We start from the raw sequence: 25002 nt of genomic DNA, 5'->3' as shown, positions 1-25002 counted from the left end.
GTAAACAAGTCCTTCTCTTCACATCCCGATCATTAACCTTTGCTGATTTATATTGCCATCCTTTTTTTCTGCCTTTCACAATTACTCCTGACTCGCTGCCGAAAGCCGTGCTCTCCGCCAGAAAAAAATGAATCCAGAAAACAAAACTACACTTGCACGGCGGCTTGTTAAAGCGTCATTTCTCAATAATCATAATTCTTTTTTTCGCTCCTCAAGGGAAAATGGTTGTCTGTTAAGGTAGCAGTGACGCCTGCCCCGCTGGTGTCTTCTTCAAAGCGTTTGAGAAAGACAAAACAAGACAGAGAGAAAGAATAGAATTCAAGGAGCAGTCACATTAAATATCATTTCTGCTGCATTTTAAAGGCCGTTAATGTACTCGTTTGCTTTTTTTAAACGTTAGCTGTGCAGCCCAGAGTGCATATCGTTTCTTCTTTCTGTGTCCTTACCAAATGTTTTTTCTTTCGTGTGTGTGCATTTGTCAAAACAAATTCTTTATTAACTTCCGGTCTTGGAACTTAAAAAAAAAAAACCATCATGATACCTGTTTTCATTGGGGCTGTAATACAAAACTGGGGGACCATAAGGAGACCCACGTTTGAGCTCCTTAACCTTGAGGATAAGGAGCCCAGGTGGTTCAGTGGTTAAGCACTTGGCTGCTAACTGAAAGGTCAGCGGTTTGAACCCAACAGCGGTTCTGCAGGAGAAAAGACCTGGCGAGTTGCTCCTGTAAATATTTCAGCCTAGAAAACCTACAGTTCTGCTATGTCCTGTAGCGTCACTATGAGCCAGGGTCGACTCAGTGGCACCCAACAACCTTGAGGGCACACAGCTCCCACCTGAGCTTTGCTGAGGGCCCTCCTGGAATGGCTGGTGGGCCAAAGCAGGTGAAGGCCCGGGACTCTGGCTAGCACTGAGTGTGATGGTTTGCCACCTTCTCAACCTTGACTAGTCAGGTAACACACAGCACCTGCCCAGCCCAGCACCCTTCCATGGCCTGCCGTGTGCTGCTCCTGAAAGTCTAGAAATACCACCAGAAAACGGTGCCAACTCAGGGAGCCTCCGGCCAATTGCCACCAGCTTCTCTAGGCAGTCCTGGGGGCATCGGAATAAATAACAACAGCACAGCCTTCTCCCGCTCCTTTCCTCTGGCCTCTCAGTCATTGTAAGTTTCTGTTTGGTTTTCAGTTACATTCATGAATTTTCAATTAAGTGACGTGATCATTCTCCATTTCCTTTGGGTTTCTTTTAAGACTAACGTATGCACGCCTGTAATCTCATTCTATACGGCTTTTAATAGTACATCACAGCGTTAGTATAATTATGTAAAATAAATGATCAGAACGCCTTTCTGATTTCCAGCCTTTGGATGTAGAATGTTAGCACAGACTCGCTGCCTATAAAGTGATCCTTTATGAAAGTTTATATGTTGAGCTTTGAGTGTTAAAACTAAATGTGTTGTTATTGTTAGGTGCCATCGAGTCGATTCCACCTCATGGCAACCCCATGTGACAGACTAGAACTTCCCCGTAGGGTTATCTAAGCTGTGATCTTTACAGGAGCAAATTACCAGGCCTTTCTTTCCCAGAGCTGTTGGTGGGCTTGAACCACTGACCTTCTGGGTAGCAGCTGAGTGCTTAACCACTGTGCCACCAGGGCTACCTAGCCTAAATGCATCCATCCCCAAATGAGTCATTTTTAAAGTGGTCCACTTCAGTAATTTATTCAGTGGTACCAAATATATATATATATATAGTTGACGAAGAATATTAAATATACCGCGGACTGCCAAAAGAACCAACATATCTGTCTTGGAAGAAGTACAGCCAGAATGCTCCTTAGAAAGAAGGATGGTAGATTGGAGAAGGACATCATGCTTGGTAAAGTAGAGGGTCAGTGGAAAACAGGAAGACCCTCAACGAGATGGGTTGACACAGTGGCTGCAACAGTGGGCTCAAGCATAACAACGATTGTGAGGATGGCGCAGGACCGGGCAGTGTTTCGTTCTGTTGTATGTAGGGTAGCTATGAGTCAGAACTGACTCAGCAACAAGAACAACGTGTGTGTGTGTGTGTGTGTGTGTGTGTGTGTGTGTGTGTGTGTGTGTGTGTGTGTGTGTGTGTAGTTAACACAGAAGTTCTCTGTGGATGGGGTTAGAGCTGGAGTTTCTGGAATATGGGAGGGCACCTACTGTGAGCAGGTGCTGCCCAGAGAGTGTGTTCACACGTCACTTGGTCCTCAGTGGATGGATGCTCACTCATCGCTGTGGACCCTAGCCCAGCCCGTGGATACATGTCCACATCTGCCTTCCCAGGCTGGGAGGGCCCAGCCAGTCTGCTGCTTGCCTGGGGATTCCACTGCTGAGAGGCAGGCAGGGCCCAGCCCTGGACCGAGGCACTCTCCCCAAAGCCCTTTTCCTCTTATGCTCACTCCGCACCAGCCCCTGCTCTGCATTGTCTCTGTCATCCTCAGGACAACCTGCAGGCAGGTATTACTTTACAGACCAAGGAACTGGGAATTTGAAGAGTCAGAAATTCCCTGAAGGACAGGCAGACTGGGTGTCTGAAGGCAGGATGGGTGCCCAGACTCCCTCATTGATCCGCATGGGAAGGCCCAGCAGATGTTTGTGAGGAGTGAATAAAAATAAATCTAAACAAAACTTATTTGAGAAACATACGTGTAAGTTTAAGAAGGAAACGAATACATTTTCCCTCATCCTCTACTTTTGTTCTGTCCTTTAAGGCTGATGATCTCTGAATCCACCCAAGTTTCCTAGATGGAAGCTTACTTTCTACATATATTATACAATTTTTTTTAAATCTTCATTGCTTTGTAAAAAAACACTTCCTCAAGTTTGCTGATATTCAGTTCCCTTCTACAAGGGTGCAACCTCCGTTTTTCCGTCTCAGAAGCCTAGCAAGTGGGAAGAGACATATTTTAAATGGTGTAATTTCCCAAATAGTAGCTGCCTACCAACCCCATTGTCAACACACAAGGGAAAAAGTATACCTAAGGATGGGGCTGAGGCTGGACTTGAGAAGGTAAACCGTGTAGTAAATTTTTCTAAGAGCAAAGAGAGCTGAGCAGAAGGGCAGATGCCACGTAGAAGGTGGCCAGGGCGTCAGCAAATTCACCAGATGGAATTCCGCAGAATTCTACGGCGCCATGAACGTGTCTCCAGGCCACGCCTCCCCTGCCAACTGGGTGCAGGTGAATCAGCCACGCACTGTGAGTCACTGATACAAGGGCGCTCTCATAACTTCCCATAACCCGGTTTCTGTCGAGCCAGTTTTGATTCACGGTGACCCTACAGAACAGAGTAGAACTGCCCCATAGGGTTTCCAAGGCTGTAATCTTTACAGAAGCAGAATGCCACATCTTTCTCCTGAGGGGCAGCTGGTAGGTTCCAACCACCGACCTTTCAGTTAGCAACCAAGCGCTTAACCACTGGGCCACCAGGGCTCCTCAGGGGTGGCTCAGCTCCCTTTATAGAAGAAAACATTATCAGTGCCCCTTATAAAGGACATATAGGTACAGGAGAAAGGTATTGGGGGACAAGGGAGCCTTTCTTGGGGTGCGAAGCCCACCGGCATTACATGAGCCGCCCACTCACACAGCAGTATGACTGCATGGGACTGGCCACCTCACCCTACGGAGAACACTCATCCCTACAAGCTGCTCTCCAGTAGCTGGGGCCACGCGGCAACTGTTTCTAGACTCCAGCAGGGCTCTGATTCACCCTCCTTCACTCCTCTACTTCTGGCCAGACTTTCTGATCCCCGAGGAACTTTGCAAACCTTGTGTGTGAGAGGTGGTGTGGATCGTGGCTCCACGCCCAGGCACTGCAGTCAGGGGGTCTTGGTTGAGTTTCAGTGCCTCGCTTTCTGGCTGTGGCCTTGGGCCATTGTTGTACCTGCTCTGTCCCTCAGTTTCCCCATTTCTAAACTGGGCTGTTGTTAGCTGGCATGGAGTCAGCCCCAACTCATGGCAACCCCATGCACAATGGAATGAAATGGTGCCCGGTCCTGCACCAGCCCCGTAATCAGTTGTGATCCATAGGTTTTCCTGGATTGATTTTCAGAAGTAAGTTTCCAGGCCTTTCTTCCTAGTCCATCTTAGTCTGAAGCTCCACTGAAACTTGTTCAGCATCACAGCAACATGCAGGCCTCCACTCACAGATGGGTGATGGTTGTGCATGAGGTACATTGGCCAGGAATTGAACCTGGGTCTCCTGAACGGAAGGCAAGGATTCTACCACTGGACCACCACTGCCCTCCAACTGGAGTAGTGGGACCTATTTCACGGGTGTGAGGGGGAGTCCTAGGGGGCTCTCAGACATGCTCACCACCATTAGACCTCACCCAGGGCCAGGAGCACCTGTTATGGATTGAATTGTGTCCCCCAAAACTCTTTCATGGAGAGAGAAGCCACATCGGTCATTTTACTCTGTCTTTTAAAAGAACAACAGTGTTGACTGTCATCTAAGCTCCCTGCACCCCTGGGAGAGCAGACACCTGTGGCAACGAAGGGTGGAGCCAGTGTCCCAATGGGCTTGAGGATCAGAGTCATTGGACTTCATGCTGGCCTTTGAGCAGAAGCAGCAGCCCAGGGCAGGCCAGCATGGCAGCACTCTAATATTCCATAGTTGGGAGAGCGAAGGGACATGGGAAAAAATGTGACTAACTTAGAATGAGCAACAAGTGGTAAGTGCACCAAGGACTCTGTGGTAACTAGCTGAGTTATAGCAGACGCCCCGAGTTTGTCTTTCTAAACTGAAAGCCGGTCCTTGAGCTTTCACGGGGTGCCTGGGGAACTTTCACGGGGTGCCTGGGGAACGTGAGCGATGGCAAGGAAGGACATGAGGGCATTTGTCTTTTGCATCCTGAAATGTCTTCAGTTTTAGATACAGTCGTTTGTTTTCTCAGGAGGTTTGCTGTGGACACTTCTCCTTAAGAAATGTGTGGCACCCTACTGTCCTGGCAACCGGAGCCCGATAGAGTGGAATTTCTTTACACCTGGCCCTTAGGACACTATCCTGGCCCTTTAAAATGTGTTTGAAAAATAAAAGCCCCATTCATGGGTCATGAGAATCTTCCCTTGTTAACAGTCGGCGATAAACATTCCTGACTTGGGCGTCTCTCTGTGGGCATTGGCTCATTCACAAAATTAATTGTGCTCTTCCCCTAAATTCAGCCACAGCACAACTTCTCTGGGACTTTCTTGGCTAAGTAGAAGGTATTTACCAAACTCAGAGTTTCCAAAGATATTTTCCAGAGAACCGTGAATTGCATGTGTTTATAATGCAAAAAATAACAATCTTCACTTTTTGCGTAGAATGAATAACTTTTCAGGATGGGTGGGTGTGTTTGTACATCTATATACATATGTATCTATAGACATGTGGTTTCTATGTACAGGTATACTACATACATCTGGGAAACCCTGATGGCCTAGTGGGTAAGTGCTATGGCTGCTAACCCAAAGATCCGCAGTTCAAATCCACCAGCCGCTCCTTGGAAACTCTAAGGGGGCAGTTCTACTCTGTCCCATAGAGTGGCTATGAGTCAGAATCGATTCGTTGGCAATGGGTTTGGGGTTTTTTTGGTTTATATACGTCTGTATCTACAGGCAGTCCCTGGGTTACAAACGTTTGACTTATGTTCAAGCCTATTATATTCAAAATTTAAGGTACATACAATGGTTTGTAATAACAGATGGGAGCTACTCTCAGTGCACATCAAAATATAAGTATTATTATTACCGCATTATTGTATTAAAGATGTTTTAGTGTACCTGGAAGATTTTTTTTTTCTTAAATGTTTTTTCTACATAGAAAGGTACACTATTATTATATCCTAAGACAAACATTTTGACTAACTGACATTACATACAAGCTGAAACTGTTCTTGATTTAAAGACAGACTTATTAACGGAACTCCGGAACTCCATAATCCAGGGACTGCCTGTATATGGACATAGATGTAGTATACATATCGTATATAGTATATGTATATGTATTATATAGCTATATAGCTGTGTATTACATATATAGATAGATTTGTCTTGCATCTTGGTTCTGCTCCATCACGAACTGTATTCTGCAGGCTTTCCTTCATATCCATGTGTTTCTACAAAAAGATGAGAGAAAATTGGAAATAAATTCAAAAGCGGCTTTGCATTGTGGTGGGCTTTGGCTGAAACCCTAAAAGTGTGTGGTTTTCATCACAGTTGGGTAAAATATCTAGACCACATCCTATTAAATGTGTGCTTTTAAAGCAGAAATATCCAAGTGTATTCCAAAATGCCAGACTCACAAGAACTTGCATAAAAGCCTGGGCCTCTGCGTGGCTTAGGCAGAGATACCCTGAGAGAAGACAAACAAGTGCAAATGTCCCCCTTTCCAACGGGGGTGGATTGGAAGTGGCCACCTGGAGGAACAGTGCAGGTAGAAGGACTCTCCGCTGCGCCAGCCTCTTCAGGATCAGTCACAAATGTCTTTCCTGGAAGAAGAAAGGGACACAGAGGGGCTTTGTCCCTCCTGGTCCAGCCCAGCACCTCCCTTACAGATAAGAAAGCCTAGATCACATTAAATGGGCTGCTGGCGAACACGGTTATCAGGTGGCAGGGCAGGAAGAACAGGTGAGACAGGAGCATTCCAGAAGGGAGGACCCCAAAACTGGGAGCCCCAAACCTAAGGAGCATGAAGAGAACAAAGTGAGGAATCCATGCAGAAGTGGGCAAAACCCATTGCCAATACTCACTCGTTAGTGAAAACGAGGAGAGTATTGGCCAAAGGTTAAAAGATGCCATTAACGTGTTTATCAGGCTACAGTGGTATGTCCTACAACAAAAGTCCCGATTTTATTGTAACAGAAGTCGAAATGGAGAGGACAGTTATCTTCCCTCTGGACCTCGGTTGTTTTATTGTCAGGTCAGTTTTAAATGCTGACCGTTTGTGAGCCTTTGGGCCTTGCAGGTCCTGGACTCACAGTGGCCCCTCTGTGGCGGGTGGACACGTCCATCTTCCACGCTGAACGTTGTCCTTTCTGCACATTTCAGACAGCGCATTCGCATCGTGTGTTTGTCATGAAATGGGTTGGGAAGGACAGGCAGCTTTCGGAATAGAACACTGGCCTGGGCATCAGGGGTCCGTACTCCAGGCTTCGTAGGCCCCTGGATCGCAGGGGGGCCCCTGGGCGAAGCATCCCCTCTCTCTATTCCTCGGGTTCCACGTCTAACCAATGTAAAACTTGTGATCTCTGAATACTTGTTAAAACCAGTTGCCGTCGAGTCAGCTCCAACTCGCGTGTAAGAATGGAACTCTGCTCCTTAGGGTTTTCAATGGCTGATTTTTCGGACGTAGATCGCCAGGCCTTTCTTCCGAGATGCCTCTGGGTGGACTTGAACCTCCAACCCTTTGGTTGGCAGCTGATCATGTTAACTGTTTGCAAACCCAGGGACCACAAATACCCACTGGGCTCTTCCAAATTCCAAGGAGAAGTAGATCCGTGTCTTGCATTCAAAATTCCCGTGCCTCACAGACAGTTTTCAGCCATTTTGCGTCTCTGTTTGGCATAAGGGTTGACCCTCCTGGCCTTTGCAGACACATGTGCACTGGCATCCTTCCCGGATTCCTTCCCCGAGTTGGAAGAGTCTGTCTGTCCATCTCTTCTCCACCCCTAAACCCCTACCTACCCCAGGCTGCGCCCCTAGTAGTTGTCTCCTGTTGAAAACAGGTTTCACATGCAAGACCACTGCAGCTGCTCTGAGCCCATTAACCCTTTGTCTGCCGGCAGTCCACGAAAATAATTGATGACTGATTGGCCCATTAACCTTTAAAAAAAAAAAAAAAGTTTGACAGCCTGGACTTGTGTAACGAGGAGGGATTCCTGTGAAGTCAGTCTGATGGCTGAGCTGCTTGCCCCTGAGGAGGCAAAATTAGCCCCACGGGGCCTCGTCTGCATAGAAACTGGACAAAATTAGTGTAATATCCGGTGTTATTAATGTAGTTTGGAATAATTGGGCAGGTTGATTTCGACAGGTTCATGGTGCTAAAATACTATTATAGTGGACCTTTCCGTGAATAACCGTTAAACATGGAAAACTGCTTAAATCCCTGTGAGCCCAATCACAGCTCTGTTAAGCAGCGAAGCCCAGCGACCGTGTCCTGTCCACAGGACACCAGGTTTTGTTTTTTAATTTCAGGCTTTGGGGTGTGGTAGTGTTTGGATTTCTGACCATTGAGGGGAGCGAGCGGTTCCATTTTGCTCTTCACGTGTATATCTAAACCTCTGGAGCATACTTTTAACACAGATATTGCCCGGGATTTCTGTGCCCTCAATTCTGTTTTTGCAGAATGAATTAAATATAAGCTACTATCCAAAAACCTGGTGGTGTAGTGGTTAAGAGCTACGGCTGCTAACCAAAAGGCAGGCGGTTCAAATCCACCAGACGCTTCTTGGAAACCCTGTGGGGGCAGTTCTACTCTGTCCTTTAGGGTCGCTATGAGTTGGCATCAACTCGACGGCGATGGGTTATCCAAAAACCAAAGGCAAAACCTCCAGATTGTCCCAGAAGCAGCAGAGACATTTTTATCTTTAATATTTCCCAGTTATTTTTTTAACCAATTGCAAAAACAACACAACCCAAAACCCGTTGCCGTGGAGTCAGTTCCAACTTAATAGCGACCCCATAGGACAGAGTAGAAATACCCCATAGGGTTTCCAAGGCTATAATCTTTATGGAAGCAGATAGCCGCATCTTTCTCTAGCAGAGCAACTGGTGGGTTTGAACTGCTGACCTTTCCGTTAGCAGCCGGGCACTTAACCACTGCACCACCACGTCTCGTTTTAAGCCACTATAATGGGCGTGAATAGTACATTTGTAATAGTGAAATGACCCCCGAAGGAAGAACAAAGAATAATCAATGCCTTTGAATTGTGGTGTTGGCAAAGAATATTGAATATACCATGGACTGCCAGAAGAACAAACCAGTCTGCCTTGGAAGAATTACAACCAGAATGCTCCTTAGAAGCAAGGGCAGCGAGACTGCGCCTTACATACTTTGGACATGTTGTCAGGTGGGATCAGTCCCTGGAAAAGGACATCATGCTTGGTAAAGTACAGGGTCAGCAGAAAAGAGGAAGACCCTCAACTAGATGGATTAACACAGTGGCTGCAACAATGGGCTCAAGCATAACAACGATGGCGAGCGTGGCGCAGGACTGGGCAGTGTTTCATTCTGTGGTACATGGGGTCACTATGAGTCAGAACCAACTCAACGTTACCTAACAATAAGAACATTAGTGAAATGAAGCCACTTTGAATGAAACATAGCGACTGTATGTTGGTCCTGTTCAAACACTTGCTCTTCACGTTTTAAACGAGGGTGATGGTGAGGGGCAGTACTCAGCCTGTCTTTCTGATGGCTTGGCCTCACCTGACAGTTACTTTATCTCAACACGGACCACTAACGTGTTGCTTCATAATGTGATGGAATCCTTCTGGCCATTGACAGTTTGAAGAAGGTTGTGTCATCTGGTCGAAATTCGTCTTCGAATGGTAGGGGGGAAGGTGTTCATTTTTCTGACCATACAGAAGAAGAGAAAATATTTGGGTCCAAGAGCCTGGGAACTATTTGCTTAATGAGCAGAAACAGTCACTTTGACTATACATAGGTGTAAAAAAAGATGGAGTCTGGAGATTGACTAGGTGTTGCAGTAAGGAGGCCTGGGCAGTGTACCACACACACACATAAAATAGGTCTTTTCTCCAGTGTTATCGTCAGGACTGGATGTGGAGATGGCAGAAACCCACTCGTCCAGGCATCGTAGGCCCCTGCATTGCAGGGGAGCCCCAGGCGAAGCCCCTCCTCTCTCTGGACCTCAGGTTCCACATCTGACCGATGAAGAACTTACGTGACCTCAGGATACACATTAAAACCAGTTGCCCTCAAGTCAATTCTGCCTCTCCTGAGTTTATAAGGGCTCAGCGAGTATTTGCAGTTCCTGGATTGTGCAGGAGCCCTGGTAGCACAGTGGTTAAAACACTCGGCTGCTAACCAGAAGGTCAGTGGTTCGAAGCCACTGGCCACTCCGTGGGAGAAAGATGTGGCAGTCTGCTTCCGTAATGAAAACCCTATGGGGCAGTTCCACTCTGTCCTACGGGGTCACTATGAGTCCGAATCGATTCAATGGTGATGGGTACGGTTTGGGTGGTGGAAATGCCTAATGCACTTGTCTACTAACCAAAAGGTTGAAGGTCTGAGCCCACTCAGGTGCCTAGGAAGAAAGGCCTGGCGATCTGCTTCCAAAAACTCAGCCATTGAAGGACCCTCCACTGGGTCTTCTTGGTGGTTTCCTAGGGTGGCCTAACAAAGCACTACAAACCGGGTCATTTAAAACAACCGAAATTTATCCTCTGGGTTCCGGAGACCAGAAGTCCAAAATCAAGGTGTCAGCAGGGGCGTGTTCTCTCCAAAGACTCTACAGGAATCCTTCCTTGCAGCTCCAGGTGGCTCCAGGCGCTCCTTGGCTTGTGGCTGCATCACTCTGATGTCAGCCTCCGTCTCCGTCTTCCCTGAGCGTCTCCGTGTCTCTTCTCTTATCAGGACACCACCAGTCACGGCTCAGGACCCGCCCCACTCCAGTGCCCTCGTCTGTAATTACCTCTGAAAGGGCCCAGTTTCCAAATAGAGACACTTCTTAAGTTTCGTGTGGGCATGAATTTTGGGGGGACACTATTCAGCTCAGTACACTAATATAAACGGATTTACGTCAAAAAAAAAAAAAAGGTGGGGCGAAATTGGCTTGTGTAACCAACTGTAGGGAGCTGGCTGCAGGGCCAAGAAAGAACTGGGCTCTGAGCACATTCGTCCTTGCTTCCCTCTACTACCCTGCAGTGTTCTCACCTCTCCATGGACCAGGCCTGGCTCCCAGAGGTTTCCTCCCACCTGCTGCTGTGGGCTGTACCCCAGCACATCCCAGAGAGGAGAGGAAGGGGCTCTGTGACTCCAACTCAGATCGAACATGGGGAAGGCCCCTTCACGTAGATGATGACCCTTCGGGAGAAGGCCAGAGCGGCTAGATCAGCTAGGTAATCATAGAACATAAGGCTTTGTGTTTTTATTTTTTAAAACCTAGTGGTATCATGTTAGAATTTCCTTACATTATTGAATAGTCTCCCAAACATGAAGCATCCTCAGTGTTAAACAAAAAAAACAAAACAAAACCTGTTGCCATCAATTCAGTTCCGACTCAAAGCAACCCTATAGGACAGAGCAGAACTGCCCCGTGGAGTTTCCGAGGAGCAGCTGGTGGATTCCAAGTGCCAGGCTTTTGGTTAGCGGCCAAGTTCTTAACCACTGCACCACCAGGGCTCCATCATTAACGTTAAAAAAAACCTGTTAGGTGCTGTTAACTTAGTTTTCACAATCATGGATGTAAAACTACCAGTTATGCGTTAATATCAAGCATGACTGACCATTTTAAGATAAAAAATAAGTGGGATAATGGTTGTAACTTCCTGGCACTGCCCTGGCCCAGAGTTAGAATCCAGTAGTATTGTTTTCATTATTATTTCATGCAGTTTATTCATTACAAAGAAGTTATTCCTTCATGGATGCCGTATGTGACATGATTAAATATGTAACTGCTCCATACTTTTATTCTTTTTTTTTTTTTTTTTAAATCTTGGGAGACAAAGAAAAGTCATATGGTGATATTCAGTTTGGAAATTCTGGCTCTATCTGTCATTGTTATTAGGTGCCCTCGAGCTGGTTCCAACTCATAGCAACCCTTTGTTCAGCAGAAGGAAACACTGCCCAGTCCTGCGCCATCCTCCCAACTGTTGCTATGTTCGAGCCTGTTATTACAGCCACTGTGTCCATCCATCTCCTTGAGGGTCTTCTTTTTCACTGACCCTCTACTTTACCGAGCATGATATCCTTCTCCAAGGGCTGGTGCCTCCCGATAACACATCCAAAGTATGTGAGACAATCTCACCATCCTCACTTGTAAAGAACATTCTGGCTGTACTTCTCCCAAGACAGACTTGTTCCTTCTTCTGGCAGTCCATGGCATATTCAACATTCTTCACCAACACCATAATTCAAAGACAACAGTTCTTCTTCCGTCTTCCTTATTCATTGTCCAGCTTTCATATACATATGAGCTGATTGAAAATACCATGGCTTGGGTCAGGCGCACCTTAGTCCTCAAGGTGACATCTTTGCTTTTTAACACCTTAAAGAGGTCTTTTGCAGCAGATTTACCCAAAGCAATACATCATCTGATTTCTTGACTGCTGTTTTCATAGACGTTGATTGTGGATCCACATAAGATGAAATCCTTGACAACGTCAATCTTTTTTCCGTTTATCATGATGTTGCTATATCAGGAGGTATTCCCATATTACCCGACCTTCCTTGCCCAGGAAAAAACCAATGCCACCTAAAGACCACCTCGAGGAAAACACAGGGTGCCCTCACATAAGCTGAATCCGTCCGTTGATGGTGGTACGGGTGATCTCAGCTAGTCCTCACGCACTGATTGAAATCCCTCACTCACGAAGGGAAGAGTGCGCAGCTCCTGGTCAAAGGTGTCTGCAGCAGGGGCTGGAATCCCAGCGAAGGCCCAGAGCAGTACCCTGGGGGGGGGGGCCACTCTGCACTGAGATTGTGTGGTGTCCCATCTCCCTCTTCCTACCTTTCTTTCCATGTTGAACATGAGTCCTAGCTGTTTGCATTCATGGTTCTGGCTTGCCCTGGAGCCCCATTGGTGTGGTCGCCTGGAAGAATCCAGTATTCACAGCAACATGGCCCCTTTATTTGGGAGCTGTTGCTAGGTCTTGTTATATACAAAAGCAGAGTCCGGGGGTGGGATGGGGTAGTGGTATCCTCTCTGGCCTCTCCAGGGCCAGGTGAGGCTAGACAGAGTCATTCCTCTAAAGCAAAATTTCCCAAAGAACTGTTCATCTGCGCATCACTGAATCGGGAGGTACTACTCAGACCATGACTGGGGGTCCTCTAAGCTTCAGACACCTTAAAGATGCACAGTGCACAACACACAGACCCTAATGACCACGATGCTGCGTGCTTTAACCTGTCACAGAAGTGCTGGCACTATGGATTTGGATGCATGTTGTCATTCACTGCATCACTTCTATCATGGTTGCCCATCTCACACTCATACCTTGTCCAACAAGAAGGACTGTCCCAGAGGAACGGGGTCCAAGTGTTTGTTCTTCTTTGGAACATGAAACTCGATTGTGCTTTCTAGGGTCACTCAAGGCTGTTGGCTGAGCTGAACTTTGCAACCCTGTTCCTGCCCATGTAGCCCAGTGTCTACTGGCTTTGCATCATAGAATGCCTTGTGACCATTTACCCTTTCCCCTCATGTGCCTTTTTCGTGGTTCGTTCCAGTGAGCAGAGTCAGCCAGAGCTGTATCTTCAAGGAGCCCAGCCATGAAGCCTGCTCGGGCCGCTCTCTCAGAACGTTGGGTTAATCCATCACCTCAGCTCATCGACTGTCTTAGTCTCCTGTTGTTGTTGTTGTTGTTGTGTGCCGTCCAGTCAATTCCAACTCATAGCGACCGTACAGAACAGACTAGAACTGTCTCACAGGGTATCCGAGGAACGGCTGGTGAATTCGAACCACCAACCTTTTGGTTAGCGGCCTGAGCTCTTGACCACTGCTCCACCAGAGCTCCTGTCTTAGTCATCTGGTGCTGCTATAACAGAAACACCACAAGTGGATGGTTTTAACAAAGAGAAGTGTATTCCGTCGCAGTCCAGTAGGCTAGAAGTCCAAATTCAGGGCATCGGCTCCAGGGGAAGGCTTTCTCTGTCGGTTCTTGAGGAAGGTCCTTGTCATCAGTCTTCCCTTGGTCTGGGAGCATCTGAGCGAAAGAACCTCAGGTCCAAAGGCCGCACTCTGCTCCTGGCACTGCTTTCTTGCTTCCCTATCCTTTTATCTCCTGAGAGATAAAAGGTGGTGCAGGCCACACCCCAGAGAAACTCCCTTTACATTGGCTCAGGGATGTGACCTGGTAAGGGTGTTACAATCCCCCCTAATCCTCTTTAACATAAAATTACAGTCACAGACTGGAGGACAACCACAGAATACTGGGAATCATGGACTAGCCAAGTTAATACACACATTCTGGGGGGGCACGATTCAATCCATGACAGCTCCCTTAGTCTCCTAGGACTGCTGTAACAGAAATACCACAAGTGGGTGGCTTTAATGAACAAATTTATTTTCTCACAGTTTAGGAGGCTGGAAGTCCAAATTCAGACCACCAGCTTTAGGGAAAGGCTTTGTCTCTCAGTTGGCTCTGGGGAAGGTCTTTGTCTCTTTTCAGCTTCTACAGGTAGTCCCAGTGTAAGTTCACCTTATGGGTAATTTGTACCTGCCCTTTACTGTTATGTAAATTTGCTGACATCATTTTCTCTCAGGACTCTGAAGATATTTCTCCATTTTGTGGCTTCAGTTGTTGGTTTTGAGATGTCTGTCATGTTATTTAGATTCTCTCAAGAGCAGCCCGTCTTTTCTTGCTAGACATTCTTAAGACCCTCCCTTTGTCTTTGGTTTTATCCAATGTCATAAACAGTTTTGGTGGTTTTCTTTGTTGTGTTTCTTCTTGGTAAATGTGGTGCTATCTGTAGTTCCATGTCTTTCTACAGTCCTGTATAATTCTCACTGGCAGTTAGGTATATGGTATACCATCTTACTCTTTCCTCTACACCTTGTCATTTGTATTTTGCAGTGCCCATCCTCCTTGTCATTCTGTTCTGTGTTCCAGCCCATTTTCTCCAGATCTGTCTCCCAGCTCTCCAGTTCTGTCCTCAGCTCTTTAATGCACCCCCTCAAGTTTTTGTTTGAGTTTGATTTTTTAAACAATTACAGTTTATATTTCCAAAAGGCCTACCTTCTTTTTTCCAATCTGCCTGGTTGCATTTGATGGTCTCCTGTTGCTTGGAAATTCAGGGGATCCCATCATTTATTTCTTTAAACCTTTCATACATAGTTATTTTTAATTCTGTACCTGTAATATTTGTGGATATACATCCATTGTCTCATGTCCATGAGTGTGTGGTGGTCTCTGGTTTTGTGTTCATGCATAGTTGATCTTCTTTGTGGGGTGGTTCTGTTCAGAGAAGTTCTAGGAGCCAAGGCAACTTTGCTGACGTGGGGAGATTTTAGTCCTTTCCTTCCAAAATACTGGATACAGGACTTTTAGGTTTACCTCTCCTACCTTATCGTGAAGTAACCCAGGAGGCGCAGCGGTTAAGCGCTTGGCTGCTAACCAAAAGGTCAGTGGTTCAAACCCACCAGCCTTTCTTTGGGAGAAAGATGCGGTAGTCTGCTTCCGTAAAGGTTACAGCCTTGGAAGCCCTATGGGCCAGTTCTGCTCTGTCTATAAGGTCACTTTGAGTTGGATTCGACTTGATGGCGTGTAACATATACACACGTTATCACGACCCTTGTGGTCCCATTAAAGGCCTCTGCCCCCAGGGCAGTCTCACCTGCACAGGTGTTAGTCCACCATCTCACACCGTTCTGGTTCCAGCTCATGGATTTGATTTATTTGGGGACGGGGGGGACGGTTGGGGAAGACTTGGCGACTATGCCATATTGTGATTCCATCAATGCCATAGAAAATATGCTTTATGCAGGATCCAGCTGTTCGGTAGGGAGGCCCTTCCACGTATCTAGTCTGCCATATTGCCGAAAATGGTAGTATCTGACTGAACAAAAGAAGCAAAGACTTTAAATATGCCATTAAACCCCAAAACCCAAACTTGTTGCCGTAGAGTCAATTCCAATACATAGTGACCCTATAGGACAGAGTAGAACTGACCCATAGGGTTTCCACGGAGCAGCTGGGGGATTAAAACTGCCGACTTTTTGGTTAGCAGCCAAGCTCTTAACCACTGTGCCACCGGGGCTCCGGATAAGCCATTACTCTCTTACTTACTCCCCTACTAATTAGAATTCATTTTTTCAGAACAAACATAGCCGTGACCCTTTTGTACACTTTATATTTTTCCTTTCTAAATAATATTACAGATTTGTAGTTTTATATGATCTCAAATTACTCTGGTTAATGTTAATTGTTGTCTTCTTACTTGAGCTCAAATTATGACAAAATGGCAGAAGGCGAAGGGCCAGAACGTTCGGGATGGTGGTTTCACACCACAGTCTAAGAGTCCCCAGATAAAGAGGTCAGTGAGAAAGAAGACTAAGCAAAACCTATGGGACCTGGCTGGTGGGAGGTCATTGTAATCCTGTAAATGGAGGCTTCAATAGGCTAGACACGGGGGAAACTTTTTTTACGAAAGAGAGTGGTTAAGGGGTGGATAAGGAACTCTCCTTTGTGGCATACTGGTTAGACACTGGACTGCTAAACAGAAGGTCAGTGGTTCGAACCCACCAGCCACTATGTGGGAGAAAGACCTGGCAGCCTGCTTTCGCAACAATTACAGCCTAGGAAACCCTGTGGGGCAGTTCTACTCTGCCACACAGGGTTGCTGACAGTCAGAACCAACTTGGCAACAAACACCACCAACAAAAGGATGAATGTATAGTTGTCTGTCACGACTTTGAGAACGTGGGCAGTGAAGGCGCAGAGAGAAGAGGTCATCTCAGAGGATGGAGTGAGGTCCAGGGAGGTGTCTGTGTGGGGCAAGTGGCCTGAGCAGAGGTCACCAAGTCTGTAGAAGGCTGTCACCTGTGTTTGGGATCGACGAGGATAGCATTGCAGGGTCCAGGTCTCCTAGGAGGTGGTAAAGGCAGCAGAAAGGATGGAGGGAAAAGAAATACTATGAACTGAAAGTAGAGAGAGAAAAATTTATTGACATTGTTGTTATGTGCTATAAATTCCGTTTCCACTCGTAGTGACCCCATGTGACAGAGTAGAACTGCTTCATAGGATTTTCTAGGCTGTAATCTTTACAGGAGCAGATCACCAGGTCTTTGTCCCGCAGAGCTGCTGGGTGGGTTTGAACTGCCAACCTTTTGATTAGTAGCTGAGCACTTAACCATTGTGCCACCAGAAGATCCTAGGAAAGGAATACTAGGGTAATAGGATGGTAGAAAAGGAAGCTTCCACCCAGTTGGTAGTAGGATTGATTTTTAAAGTGAGCGAGGAGCCACAGAATAGGTACTGTAAGGAGGACGTTTGCAGGAAATGAATTCTTACATTCCCGTGAACACTTAAATAATTTGTTCTCTTAAGTGGATTTTGCATGCACAGATAAATTTTGTTTACATAGCTGATGGGGCAAGGACAAACTGAACTTTAGCCATTTAATGTAAAAGTATTTAATGTAATATATCTTGCCATGAGATATTAAGAGCGTTACAATGCACAACTCCTGCGCTAGAATGAGAGAGAAATTGCTGCTCTGCCCGTGGCGTTTGAGACCTTCGTTATCATGTTTAATCATCAGCATGTACGTGCGCGCATTGTATTTAATCATCAGCGTGTACGTGCGCGCGTTGTATTTAATCATCAGCGTGTACGTGCGCGCGTTGTATTAAATCACCAGCGTGTACGTGCGTGCGTTATATTTAATCATCCGTGTGTATGTGTGTGCATTGTCCCTGTCACGTAGAGACATGAAGAGAGCACAAGCTATGTCTCCTGATGGAATTTCTTCCACCCCGTGTTAGTACCTAGCTCATGGAAGGATGTCTTAGGCTGAGTTCTCTAGAAAAGCAAAACCAGTGAAGCCTATATATACACATACAGAAAGAGAGAGATTTATCTCGAGAAATGACTCACCCGGTTTTAGAGGCTGGCAAGTCCTAAGTTCGTGGGTCAGACGTCAGGCTGGAGGCTCTTCTTGACTCACATAGTTGCAGGGGCTGACAAACTCAAGATCGGCAGATCAGGGAGCAGCCTGCTGGCTCATAGGCTGTGGAAGCTGATGAATTCCAAGATCAGTGGGCAGTAAGGCAGGCTGCTGGCTCAAGCCCCAAGAACTGGAAGTCAGATGATGAGAAGCCAGATGCAGGATCCAGAGCAGGCAAGCAAGCTTTGCCAAATGTAGGCCACACCCCCGAGGAAACTCCCCTTACAACTGATTGGCTGACCACATCACATCACATCATGGAGATATTAAATTATGTTACTTATCATTATTATCACATCCCATTGCTGTCGAGTCGAGTCTGACTCTGGTGACCCTGTAGGACAGAGTAGAACTGCCTATAGGGTTTCCGAGGAGCAGCTGGTGGATTCAAACTTGCAACCTTTTGGTTAGCAGCCATAGCTATTAACCACTGAGCCACCAGGGACCCATGTTACTTGTAGGAGATGACAAAATGGAAGGTAATTACATCCGATCACGAAATAGAGGGTAATTATATAATTCTAAGAATCATGGCCTAGTCAGGTTGACATATAACATCAACCGTCATAGGGGAGGGGATCCCCTGAGAAACACAGCAACCAAGCCCGGTACACACGGAAGCAAGCTGAGCCCCTTTTTCTCTTTCTTTCTAGTAAATGTAGCTCAGATTCTGGCTAGACAACTGAGCAGGAACACTGTGTGACAGACGACTTGTCCAGAAACTTCACTGGGGGACTAAGGGTTGTAAGTTTTCTCACTCAAAGATCCAGTAGATCGTGATCAGGGGAGCTTGGATATGTGCATTCAAACGTCCCAGACTAACAAAATTGTGAGCCCATTCCCTAGAACTCCTAAGGAGCAGCTGTCATGTTCGCTCGAGCCTTCCTCATGGCCTCACGTGTCAGCTCCCTGGGACAGTGTTGAGGTACTCCCTTGCAGCAGTCAGGATTGGACAGGTTGTAATTCACAGCGTGAGAACATAAAAGCCCATGGATCAAGAAGCTGGACTTTTTTTTTAAAACCCACAGATGCAGGAACGCAACCAGTAATTGCAAGGCATAATTGCAGGTCAGCCCTGGGGAAACCTGTTTGAAAGTCACAGCCAATTTTTTTAAATGAAAATCTCTACAAGTCTCCAAGGGTCCGAGGGCACCACTGGGGGAGCTGAGGTCTGGAGCCCCCCTCAATTCCCCCAGCCCAGCCCCCTCTTCTCTGCAGCAGGTGGAGCGTCGTGTTTCTGCATAAACACGGAGCTGCTGCTTCTCCAAACCCGAAGGCACCTAGACTGGGGTGAAACTTTACATAATCCCTCACTTTCTGAACTCTGATCACTAGCTCTCCGGAGTTCAGACACCAAAGAGAGTGAGAACACCCAGATTCAGGAGCCAGAGCCCTCTGGACAGCGAGGGACCCTTGAGTGCCCTAGAAGTGAGCTGACAGCTTCCTCCGAGAAAAACCAAGCCAGTTGCCATGAAGTCACTGACGGCGAACCCCACGTGCGTCAGGGTACAACTGCGCTCCGTAGGGTTTTCAGTGGCTGATTTCTCAGAAGTAGATCACAAGGCCTTTCTTCCGAGGCGCCTCTGGGTGACTTGAACCTCCAGCTTTCTGTGTATGAGTAGCCAAGTACGTAACTGTTTGCACCATTCAAGGGCTCCCTCCTCCCTGAAGGTGCCTTTATTTCATGGAACCCAGCTCGGAGCCAGCTGCCCTCGCCTCTCTGTCCCCACTCAGCCCCTTCCCTGAGCATTCCTGAGGGAGGGTCAGGAGGAGTGCAGTGTGCCCCCATCTGTCCTTCCAAGGGGGCTGGCTTCAATGCAGAGCCCATGTGTAGGGTACGGGGCTAACCAGCCAGCACCCAGGGCATGGGGCTGACCTCCATCCGAAACCTGCCCCTTTGGTGTCAGCCACAGCCCCTGTCATTGTTACTAATCTTTAGGGGGAATCACAGGCCGTGGCAAAGCTGATGGAAGCCACAGACTCTCATGGCAAGTGTTACCAGGGAACCCTGAAGCTGGGCGCTCTAGCAGGAGAAATCCTCTGTTAAACGTTTTGTAACTGGATATACCCACTTACTGGGGTGCTTGTTCAAGACAAGTATATTCCATAGTATATTCAGTATGCTTCACCAACAGCATAATTCAAAAGCATCAATTCATCTTCAACCTTCCTTATTCATTGTCCAGCTTTCACATACATATGAGGCGATTGAAAACACCATGACTTGGGTCAAGCACACCCTAGTCCTCAAAGTGACATCTTTGAGGACATGTTATTTAAGCAGCAGTCACATTTTAAACCAAAACCCAAACCCGTTGCCGTCGAGTTGATTCCAACTCATAGTGACCCTATGAGACAGAGTAGAACTGCCCGGTAGAGTTTCCAAGGAGTGCCTGGTGGATTCGAACTGCCGGCCTTTTGGTTAGCAGGCATAGCTCTTAATCAGTATGCCACCAGGGTTTCCGGTCCCATTTTATGGATAAGGAAAATGAGCCTCAGATAGATTGAGGAAGGTGTCCACAATCTCAGACATAGCCACATGAACGCTTAGACAGCTGCCCCTACAGAGTCCTCCAAGTCCGGGGCCTGCAAGTCTCAGCTGAGGCCTTTCTGTACCAGACTCATCCAGGCTGCCTGGAATCCCGTGCTTACTTCCAGCATGGATGTGATGGACATTAGTGCACTTTCCCAATCTAAAGGGTCCTGTGCCCTAAAAAGACATCTACAGACCCTCCCGTGATGTGTCTGTACGTCTACCCGAGACCCTTGTAAAGAAATGAAAACTACACCCCACGATTAGCATGGTTGATTTCGTTTCCGTTCCCCAGATACTGATGGTCAACAGTAAGTTATTTCCCTGAGATGCTTCACCCGTGTCCAGCGCTGAGCCCTGGCACCCCAGGCTGCTTTCCCTGTCCCTGGTCCCCAAACACTCGCTGAAATCCAGGGGCTGCCTCTCAAGCGTGCAGAGCTTGTGGATTCCGTCTCCCTTCCTGCAGTTGTCTGTCCTGCGTGTGCCGCCAGCCCCAGGCGGACGCGACGGAACCCAAAGGCACTTTTATGGCAGAGGACTGGCAGAGGGGCTGGTGTTTCATTAAAGCTCAACTCTTCATCCCCACCACTCTGTGTTTCAGAACAAGAAGAAAACTTTGAGTTTATCATTGTGTCCCTCACGGGCCAGACGTGGCACTTTGAAGCCACCACGTATGAAGAGAGGGATGCGTGGGTCCAAGCCATCGAGAGTCAGATCCTGGCCAGCCTCCAGTCATGTGAGAGCAGCAAAAATAAGGTAAGCCCCACAGCAGGCCGCCCCCTGATATGAAGAGCCGCTGATCGTTAAAGGGAACTGAAGACCCAGAGTATGCCCAGGGGAGGGGGAAAGAATCAGACGGCGGACGCCATTGCCAGGGCCTGGTTATTCTTTCCGAGCGGAAGGCTAAATAATTGAAAAGATGAAACACGCTCTGTGTCTGTCCGTGGGTCGTGTGCGAGCGCCCTGGCTCCACAGTGCTCATGTGGCGGAACGTTCTGTTTTAATTTATTACTCTCTCAGATAATCCCGGATGAAAACATGACCTCTTGCCGTAGATAAGGAAATCCTTTGGGTTCTTGTGGCTTCTGTTTCCACATTTATTTGTCTTTTACGTAGAGGAGACTCAGAAAAAGAACCAGACTCCGAACTTGCACTGTTATGTTCTCATAATAGATGCGTATGTGTGCGTGTGGGAGGAGTTTGGGGAAGATCGTAATTTCCATTTTCTAAACTCTGCTGATAAAATATGATATGCTTTCTAGTTAATACTGAGGGGTAGTTCTTTTATTGTTTTACCACTGCTGTTGTGTTTTAGCCAGTGGGGGGAAAAAAAAGCCTTTAACCTGCATTTTCTAGACTGCTGCCCAGTGATAACCCTTATAAAAGTCATCTCCCCACGTGAAGAAGCAAGGATTGCTTCCGTGACATTATTTCTGTTGCTTTAGGTGTTTTTAAGCCCCAGTCCCTTTTCTGGGATGTTTTCGATTCTTGGAGAGCATTTTGAGTTTTTCGAACTATTACCACCCAGAAAGTAAAAGAAAGGACGTTGTCCATGGAGCTGCGATTTCATCTGTAACCATTTAAAGAAACTTCTGGCAGCAATTTATGTTCAGCTTTGTCATTAAGAAGGGAGTCTGTCTTTGAGAAAGAGAGAGTGTCCTGTTTTATTACCCTCTTTAACCAGGGTAAACCAGACCACGGTCATTGTTATTATAATGTAATTTGCTTCTCTTTTTCAAAGATGTTTTACACCCAAGGTGGGGAGAACCATTGCCTTTTATTTTTGAGTGCCTTGGCTCTACTGAGTCACACCCTCATGCAGCCACCCTCGTGGTCCCTGAAATGTGTACTGGGTGCTTTCACGTCTCCTCGTCCTTGGGGAGAAATGGCATATATCACCCAGCGAGCATTGGGATTTAGCTTCAGACCAGGAATGGGGAGGACATGTGTTAACTTACCAGGCAAATGCATGTCCAAACGTGATGGAAAGTCACAGACTGTCCAGGTAGCCTCTGCATCCGTGGCATGTAAACCAGATTCAGGCAACTCAGGAGCAGCGCTGCCTTTTCCACACCACACCCACGCCAGACTCCTCCCAGCCCTCTATTCTGCATCCCCTGGGCCAATGCAAACGCCAGCCTAACTCCCTGTTCCTGTTCTCGCCCCAGCGTGCACACTCTCAGGGGGGCACCTTCCCTGGGAAGGGGCTCCTTGTACAGCTGAAAGAGGACAACTCATACCTGCACCCCAGATGCTTGCTGATGAGGAGTAAGAATGACAAGCTCAGAAGTAATGTCAGCCAGGAATAGCTGGAGGAAAAAAATACCGACTCAGTGGAGAGCGAGCTCTGAGGGCCTGGAGCTGCCTGCACATACAGGGGCTGAGAGCTCAACTGCTAACCAAAAGCTCGGCCTTGGAAACCGTCTGAGGCAGTTCTACTCTGTCCTGTAGGGTCGCTATGAGTCGGAAGTGACTCAACAGCAATGGGTTTGGTGTGTTTTTTTTGTTCGTTTGTTTTTTTTTTTTTTTTTGGTACATGCTCCAGATTTGACAGTAGACATAGATACCTATCTACCTGAGATATTATACAGGTACAAATACTCGTATAGAGACGGACAGAGAAATGACAGACACATCCCCACATGTGTGTACTCACGCACCCTCCAGATGCCAATATCAATTCCTTTTTTTATTGTAAAAATATAGAAAACTCAACATAAAGTCTTAAACATACTTTGAATACTTAAGTTTCGAACCAAAGGGAATAAAGAAATCCAATAATTCATTATGCTAATTCAGCAATGGTAATTACTAAATTATAATTTATCACTCTTATAAACAATAAACTGTTTCACGTGAAACAATTGGACACACAGTGGTTCAATTTAAAGGCACCCTGGTGGTGCCGTGATTAAAGAGCTCGGCTGCCAACCAAAGGGTCAGTGGTTCGAACCCACCAGCCACTGTGCAGGAGAAAGCTGTGGCAGTCTGTTTCCATAAAGATTACAGCTTTGGAAGCACTAGGAGGCAGTCCCGCTCTGTCCTGTAGGGTCGCTGTGAGTCAGAATGGACTCAACAGCAGTGGGTGTGGTTTGGGGGTTCAATTCACAAAGTCTTAAACACCAAAATTCAAGCTTATGGTCAGTGTTCTCTGAAACTGATTAGATAGCTTTGGCTTTAACCAATGTATTAAGTTCATACAGGGGACAAGTTCCTTTATCTGGCAGGAATTTATCCTTAGTAAATAATCACCGACTCACCCAGAGATTTAGAGATACGCGTGTTCTTTACAGCACCATTCGTAACAGAGGATAATGGGAAGGACCTTACGTGTCCTTCCACAGCGGAGCTGATAAGTAAGTTGTTGCTGGTGGAATACTATGCAGCCGTTTAAAATGATGGTGTGGGGAAAGACACAGCAGCCTTGAGGACAGTGATATACTATTAGGCTTAAAGGTGATTCCAAAGCAGTATCTACTATGCTGTCTTTTTAAAAGTACATAGATGTGCTTAGAAAAAAGAAGCTAGAAGACTATATTAAGATGTTACCAATGTCGAACCATGGGTGGTCATACCCTAATTTATAAATTTTTGTGTTCCTCTTTTCGCTCTCTGTATTTTCTAAATTTCCTGCAGTAAGCATGTGCTGGGGTTTGTTTATCAATTTTAGAGAAGATAATACAGGGTGAGGTTGAGAAGCTGTGCACCCAGCTCCACCTCCACGCCCCTCCCTGCCACCACGAGGGTTAGTTACAAACAATTGTAGCAGTTTGTTGCTGTAGCAACTGAGCTGATCTTAAAATGAAAAGCGAATCAGTGAGGGATGATGTGTGGCACGGACGTGGTTTCCTGACGAGGAGTTGTGAGATATATCCCCCAGCGCTGATTAAGCCCTGACCCTTGGCTTATAAGCAGATTATTTCTTTCTCATTCTTTAATCTTCATACCAAGCAGAATCAAGGCAGGAAAAGCACATCAACCAGTTACATTCACCAAGTGGCAGTGGGTCTCGTGTTCACTCACAAATGATCCAGAACTTAGCTCTCGCCTCGTTGCTGGTAGAGTGGGTCTCGTCTGGTCAGTTTTAATATGCGCTCTTTCTTCTGGAGTATAATGAGTTCTTGGTCAGTTACCCTTTTTCCTAAAGACGTCAGACGAGTAGTCATTGTTTGAACATCACCCGTGTCCTATATATGTCCGTGATCTGTTTGATTTTTCCCTGCCATTACTCACAAGTATGCTGCTAGCTCTCAGAGCTCTTACAGTTTGCATTTGTCCGTCTTCTTCTTTGCCCAGTCGAGACTGACCAGTCAGAGCGAAGCCATGGCCCTGCAGTCGATACGAAACATCAGAGGGAATTCACACTGTGTGGACTGCGAGACTCAGAGTAAGTGTGTGTCGGGAAAGGGGGACTGGGCTTGGGCCCTTGGGAGGCGGGCTGCTGCCCTTGTTGCAGTGAATCTATTGTATCCAGCATATAAGGTTTAATACGTGATTTCGTAGCTCTTAAGGAATTGAGTCCTTGCCTTCTGTACGGGAGACCTGGGTTCAGTTTCCAGCCAGCACACCTCATGCACAGTGACCGCCCATCTGTCAGTGGAGGCTTGACTGTTGC

At 46.8% G+C, this 25002-nt stretch overlaps 1 protein-coding gene across 3 annotated transcripts in view; it reads left to right on the top strand.

Moving 5' to 3' along the window:
* Window positions 1-25002, top strand: part of AGAP1 (ArfGAP with GTPase domain, ankyrin repeat and PH domain 1) — a 672497-nt gene that overhangs the window by 552932 nt on the left and 94563 nt on the right. For all 3 annotated transcript variants that reach the window (XM_064286507.1, XM_064286508.1, XM_064286506.1), the window contains 2 exons: window positions 20989-21143; window positions 24684-24774. In XM_064286507.1, the coding sequence (XP_064142577.1) occupies window positions 20989-21143; window positions 24684-24774 (246 nt within the window). The remainder of the gene's footprint in view (window positions 1-20988; window positions 21144-24683; window positions 24775-25002) is intronic.

Source organism: Loxodonta africana, chromosome 6, assembly GCF_030014295.1.
Source record: "Loxodonta africana isolate mLoxAfr1 chromosome 6, mLoxAfr1.hap2, whole genome shotgun sequence".
Classification (NCBI taxonomy): Eukaryota; Metazoa; Chordata; class Mammalia; order Proboscidea; family Elephantidae; genus Loxodonta; species Loxodonta africana.
This window is presented reverse-complemented; position numbering and strand designations above follow the sequence as displayed.